At 43.4% G+C, this 6,992-nt stretch overlaps 1 protein-coding gene across 1 annotated transcript; it reads right to left on the bottom strand.

Moving 5' to 3' along the window:
• Positions 1-789: 789 nt before the first annotated feature.
• Positions 790-5,357, bottom strand: PPP1R3C (protein phosphatase 1, regulatory subunit 3C). Its single transcript, XM_012723438.1, has 2 exons — positions 5,268-5,357; positions 790-3,229 (listed from the first exon to the last, which is right to left on the bottom strand). Exons 1-2 carry the CDS (start codon positions 5,279-5,281, stop codon positions 2,290-2,292), a joined length of 954 nt encoding a protein of 317 aa, XP_012578892.1. The 5' UTR covers positions 5,282-5,357; the 3' UTR covers positions 790-2,289.
• Between the last annotated feature and the right edge of the window lie 1,635 nt (positions 5,358-6,992).

Raw genomic sequence — 6,992 nt, 5'->3', positions numbered from 1 at the left:
GAAGGAACCATCTTGCAATGTTTGGGAGAAAAAAAGAAATATAGATTTTTATATAGCCTGCTGATTGTCTGAATTTGGCAGTGAATTCTCTTATAAAAAGCTAACAAAACCCTGTGTCAATCAAAATATATCTGCAGAAAGATATATCTGCAGATACCTGCAGGCCAGGAATTGAAAACTTCTTCTGATAAAGGATGTTATAAGTTGACACTTCTTATTGGGTCTTGCCAAGACACTGGTCCAAGATAAAAATGCAAAGTTCTTTCTGGATTTTTTGGCAAAAACTGGGACTGCAACTTGTGTTGTGCCTCTCAGCCCACAGAGCTGAGCCTCCCCCACTATTCTGGCATTGATGCCCACAGCTGTTTCCCCATATGCAACTAGAATCTTTGTCCCTTTGCGGAGGCGGTGGGGGTGTGCTGGAGTTCAAGGGAGCCACTGCAGCCTTTCCACATTACCTCCTCCCCCATTTTAAAGCTAAGAATTGGCACCCTTGATCCAGAAGGCCATGTGCATGATGACCAATAAACACAGACAGGGCAACTCAGGAGACAGTTGCAACAGCTCCACGCCATATCCTCAGGCCCCAGTTCCAATGGCCAAAATACTGAACATTTGCTCACTTCCAATGTACCATCCACTCAGGCTGATACAATTCCTAATCCCAACTATGCTCAATTGTTCTTAACCAAAATAGGGGACTCTTGCTTGATGGTTTCTTATTTGACTGTGACTCTGAGAAAGGAAACATACTCTTATATATCAAATATATTTATTCTTAAAGTGAGAAGTCCACAAAGGATAGCTAAAGGAGAGTGAAATACTTAGAGCTGAAAAATGGTGGGTGCTAGCCACACCTCAAATACAGTCACAGCAGCATTATCCCAACAGTACTTTTCCAGCATGGCAGATCACACGTGTTAAAATTAAATGCATTCTCTGAACATCTCTTGATGATGTGCACAAAGACAGGTGCAAACATCAGGGGACTCCCATCCTTAAGATCTTACAGAATGGATTCGCACACACTCCAGAACAATATACTATAACACATCCCAAACAAGTCACATCCACATTTCTAATAAAAAAAAAAAAAACATTTTTACTTTAAAGTAAATTAGGTAGAAAAACTGATAACAGCAAGAGAAATACATGCAAGAAACAGATTGCTACTTTTATGAGCAAGGTACTGGATTCTTGAATCGAGAATCAGTGTCAGTCCTTACTTTCAACATCACATCAAAAAAAGTGTGGTGGAAAAATGAGTCACCTTCAATATGAAGGATGGGAGTTGTATACACCGACAACACTCTCGAGATACAATGGTATTGCAGAAGGAATGCCAGTATACAGAGTGGACCTTCTTATCGGGCCAGACACTTGAGAGTTATCAGATGACCATTCAAATATTTGGGTTAAGAGACTACAATGTTCTGGTTGAGTCACGGCACTTGCAAAGAGCCATCCTTGACATTGTGTGGAGTCCCCACAAGTGGTTAGCCACTGATGATGGCAGGGATTTTGGGTTAGACAGCATTCTAGACTGAGAAGCTGGCATGCTGCCTTGATGACAGACAAGGTCACTAAGAACACCAGAACTGCAAAGTCCGATTTGCTTAAACTTTCCCCCAAATCATAGTTTTTGATACATCATCTCTGAACAGAAAGGCTTCACTTCACATCTTGATTCTGCAGAGTTATAATGCACCTTTCCCCAATACCACCCAATACCCCTAAAGTGTGTTTATTCTTCACAAGAATACACAGAATGGACCTTTTTCTCCTCTCTAAAAATTATTTCCCCAAGAGAGCACTGTAAAACCGACTTAAAAACACCAAGTAACCTTACATTTTCTCACCACGAGTTAAATATCAGACCTCCCACCCCTGCTGACTCGAGCTGCAAAGCCTTGTATACACTTTTCAGACTTTCCTCAGACCATTACCACAGCTTTCCATCACCATCAATCATCCTTCCCCAACCTTTCCTTACCCAAAGTGAAAGCTAGTGAACTGGGAGGGATGGAGAAAGGGAACTGAAAAAGAGCATGACTTTTATAAAAATAGCGTTCCAGGCTGTGACTTGACCCTTCAAAGGAAAACTGGGTATCATCCATACAGATCCCAGAACTAAATGCTCAAATGACTACCTTGTTGTAGCCAGGTCTCAAAAGCTCAAACTTACACCTACTGGAAGAAAGTAGCACAGGCTTCCTAATACTGAGCAATACAGACCTAGAACTACACGGAGAACATGACAGGTGAAGAGCAGTCACCAGGTGGCTTCATTCAGCGATAAGAGGCCAAGTTCTCCATCCTCCCCCAGCTCTGCCATTCTGGAAAGAGCCCACTGGCCAGCCTGGGACTGCCAAAGACTGTTGACTCTAACTCAGTCTTCGGAGGCACCTGATAGAATGCATAGTCCTGGGACCCCCTCTCTGTCTGCACCCCATCTGGCTTCCATTGCACGTGAACAATTCTGTAATTCTGACCCTCATTGTTGTCCCAGAAGACCTGACCATTAGCATGGTAAGAAATGCAGAACTCAATTTTCTCCTCAGTTGGAATGACGGCAGGTAAGTCAACGGCAAAGGAGAAGGTGTCGCTCTCCGAGCCACCGTACACATTTTTCATGTAGACACAGTCCACATCGGTGTAGCTTTTCCAACTGTCGAAAGTGATGCGGATCTGAACCTTCTTCTCAAAGCTCATATTTTTCACTTTCACAGTCCCCGTCATTGTTCGCTCCTGCAAAGAGCAGTTCTCCAGGCAAACAAAGTTCTTCTGAAAATGGTTCCGAAAACTTAGGTAATCAGCAGAAGGTTGAGGGAAATCTAAAATCAAGGTTTTCTCTTCATGGAGTTTCAGGCCAGACGACATATCATTAATGTCCAAGAGATCAAACTGGAGGTCCCAGGCCGGTTCTTCCGGGAGGTCAGAGAAGACATGGATGGCAGTAAGAGACAGGCCCTTGGAATCAGCAAACACGACGTGCTTCTTGGCCTGGCTGTGTGAGCGCTTCCAGTCGCTCTGTGACTTGGCTTCCTGTTTTATATTGAGACACGGTTTCAGAGGTTTTAATTTGTTCACAAAATTTCTTCGGTGCAAGTCATTGTAAGGGCCCAGGAAGCTCTTCAGGGGTGGTGAATGAGCCAAGCAGAGCCTCATGGCCACATCCACTGGCATGACTGAGCTTGTCAAAGGCCGTGGATCTAAAACCTGGATCATTCTGGAACACAAAAAGAAAAGAAGGGTTATCACCTGGATTTGTAATACCCTTCTCACGACTCCAAATATGTTTGTGTGTGTGTGTGTGTGTGTGTGTTTATATATGTGTGTATGTGTAGATAGATGTATGCTTGTATCTATATATACATATACACATTATTTTTGTATTGTCTAAATTATAGTCCATACAGTAAGTGTCAGGGAGCTACAACCCTATGTAGCAAAAGAAAACAGGATTAAATGACCAGACCTGCATTCGATGTTTGGCTCCACCTTTGACTGGCTGTAAGGCCATGGGTTAAATAGTTGCAATACTTGAGGGTCTTAGTTTCCCCATCTGACTAATAAAGGGGTTGGAAATGTTCTGAGCCAGTAATTCTCAAAACTTGTCTGATCACCATGGCTTCAGGTTCTTTTCCTTTAAGGCAGACTCCTGGGACTTAGAGCCAATGCGGCAGATTCTCTCAAGATGGGGACCAGAAGAGAGATAAGGTCTAAAAGCTTCTAGGGTAATTCTAAACATCAGACAGATTCTGGAACCATCTAACCAGGTTCTGGCTCTAGACTCTGTGCTCCCTCTGGCTGCTTTGCTGATTCTGTTGTTAAATTGATTACACTTCTCTGGACCTGTAATCCATTTGAAAGAAAAATATAACAATAAAATTTTTGTAGGACAATTTTGAAAGTAAGATGGCTGGAAGGAGTAAAGTAAGAAGATTGTCTTTTGCTCTTTAATAATCATCTTCTTCCTCATCTTTCACAAATAACTCACTGAAGTGCAGGTCAGCAATTCACACCCTTAAAGAAAAGATTCACTTAATCTCTATTTCATATAGAAAGATGACCATGATGAGTCTAAAAAAGCTGTTTATCTGAAATTTGAATTGTATTCAAGATACATGTATGTATGTTTATATATACTGAAAATCTCAGGAAGAAATCAGCGATTTTAGGATTATAGGTGATCTAGATTCATCTTCTTACTTTTTTGGTATTTTCTATGTTTTGGCAATAGATATTTACAATTAAAAATTAAAGCTATTTAAACATCTAAACATAACTATGCTTGGTAATATTAAATCAAGAAGTATGTGACAAAAAGGCTTTTCCCCTTTTAGCCTTCAGTATCTGTTTTGCCAAGACTACGATGTTATTTTTGCCCTCTCCTAGGCTTGCTTATAGATAAGTATGTGTATATACTACTGTACATAACATTTCTCAATCTGCTTTCAGCAATTCTTCACAATGGCTCCAAGCACACACACAAATGGTCATTACCATAGAAAGAATAATAAAAGACCATTCTGAGAATTGAGCATTGGGATTTTTCTGGGAGTTGTACAAACTTAGAACAAACAAGTGAAAGTTACAGCTATATTTGTGAGTCTAATAATAGTTAACAGAATTTCTAGGGAACTCTTGCTAAGTTATGTCTGGAGTAGTTATTTAAAGTAATTTTGTGGGAGGAGTTTTTGTTTGGAGAGTTTGTTTTGTCTTGTTTTTACTTTTTGCACTTACAGAAAGACTGCTTTAGGGTTCTGTGGTATCCTTTGAATCTTAAATCTTAGCAGCCAACAGCGAAAAAAATAATTTGTTTCAACTCTGAGACTTAGTTTGCATTGGTAAACTTGAAAGAGAACGAATAAATGCAAACCTCGTCCTATACTACCCAATTCCCAAGCTAAACTACCAAACCAGCAATGCCAAAGGGCTGTTTCCACAGCCTAAGCAGCCCCGGTCCTCGGGACAGTTGCGCAGGAGGAAGAAACAGTAGGAATCTATGAAGGAATCAGAACTAAAGCCACTTCACATTTCAACGGTTTCTGGTTCAGGATGCTGATTACCAAAATAAGCTCTGCCTAAGTAGCACCCGGCAAATTTCCACACCTCCCAGGCATCCGGGTCAGCTTCAAGTAAGTCATCAGTGAACATGCCCTCTCCTCGCAGTACTGACACAGGACACCGCAACCCAGCCTCCCCTCAGCTGCGCTCTGGTGGAGAGATCTCTGCCCCAGGTGGAGAGTCTGCAGACAACCTACCTGGTGCAGCTCATTTGGCAGAGATGTGGCAGCGGACCTTAAGAGCCGGCGCTCCACTACCTGTCCAAGTTAGACCTTCCAGGCTTCGTGGTAAATGGGACCGATAGCGGGAGCGGCGCCGAGAGGCCACTTATCTGCTCCCGACCACGTGAACCAACCCTTCGGACCAATCGCCAGACCGTAGGCCCCGCGGCGTGCCCAACCAGCGCCCTGCTGGGGCGCGAGCCCTCGCCCGGGAACGTGACCGCCGTGATACTGGACTTGCAGAGCGCAGGGACTCCAAGGCCAGCTGGACCCAGCGGCGCAACGCGAGCCCTCAGCGAGGGGGCGGGGTGGGGCGTGGAGGCTGCAGCGTAACGTTACGCACGTAGCAGTGCTGGACCGCAGAGAACTGCAGCAAGCCTCAGCCAGGCGGGGCGCCAGCCTGGCTGCCGGGGAGAAGCTGCCTTTCACGTCTGGGGAAGGCTGTGCACATTTAAATCTGAGCAGGAGAGTTGTGACTCGTCCCAATGTGAATACTGTTGTTTGACGTGTTTGTTTGGCTCACTGGTGGCCGCGCATCTTCTCCCTTACTTTGGTGCGAGCAGGCAGCGCTGGCTGCAGGGTTTTGGTTGGGGGTGAATCCGCAAGCGCACCGCACCGCAGAGTAGAGGATGGCTGCCAGGAACCAACTTCAATAAAGCAACGACGAAATTTGATTCAGAGGCACTCTGTATCTCCTTCCCCTTTGCTCCCTGGAGAAGAAAACTACAGTCAGAAATGATGTGGCCATTGTTGGCCATGGGGCGGGTCAGCGAAGGAGCACGAGCTGGACCCACGTCCCTTGACTCGATTCTGACGTCCTTCAGCATCACTGTGGAAGTCAAAATACTAAGATATCACCCACTGAGTTTCATGTTTCTCTCAAGCCCATTTACTTTTGCTGAGGTTTCATTGTTCTGTTGAGTTTGAGAATTTTTAGGCCATCAGTTACAACTAGAAAATTAAATTTCTAAGTCGAGTCTAAATTACTTTTATTAAACCCACGTCCCAGTGCTGAACAATTAAACTGTACAAAACAAAAACAATAACAAAAAACCTACCCTGTTGTCTTTTTAATTGCTGTCAAGCAGTGGGATTGTTGTAGTGGAATTATTAGAGAAAAAAGGAAAATTGAGCATCACTGGAGAAGATAATGCTATGCTTGATTTTTTTAATGAAACATCCAACTATAGCTTTTCCAAGAGTCTGCAGTTGTAGCCTGTGGGATTGACAATAGCTATGTGAATCTAGGAAAGTTCTGTCCTCAATTTCTTCACATGTATCATGGAGACAGAAAAGTTCTGAAGATTAAATGAGAAAACTCAGCACAGAGCCCAGCACATCTGTTTAACCCATTCATTCTCAAGCCAGTGCCCTGGCCCTCAGTATTCTTTTTCATGCTAATACCAGCTGAGGCAGGTGTCTGAGCTAAGATGTAGATGGTAGCTAGTGCTGTTGGAACTTTTACTATGTGTCAAACACTATTTTAAGGTTTTTATATGTTTCATCCATTCATTCCCATTACAACCCTAGGTGGTATGTACTATTACTAATCCCACTGTAGAAATAAGGAAACCAAGGCACGGAGACATCCAAATGTATGTGGGGTCACAGGTAGAACCAGGCTTAGAACCTAGCTGATACCAGACAGGCAACAATTATTGTACCTTACTGTCTCCCTTTAACAACCCAACAACAATTAGA

The sequence above is a fragment of the Condylura cristata genome, unplaced genomic scaffold (assembly GCF_000260355.1).
Source record: "Condylura cristata isolate star-nosed mole 26May11 unplaced genomic scaffold, ConCri1.0 scaffold00011, whole genome shotgun sequence".
In the NCBI taxonomy this organism is placed as follows: Eukaryota; Metazoa; Chordata; class Mammalia; order Eulipotyphla; family Talpidae; genus Condylura; species Condylura cristata.
This window is presented reverse-complemented; position numbering and strand designations above follow the sequence as displayed.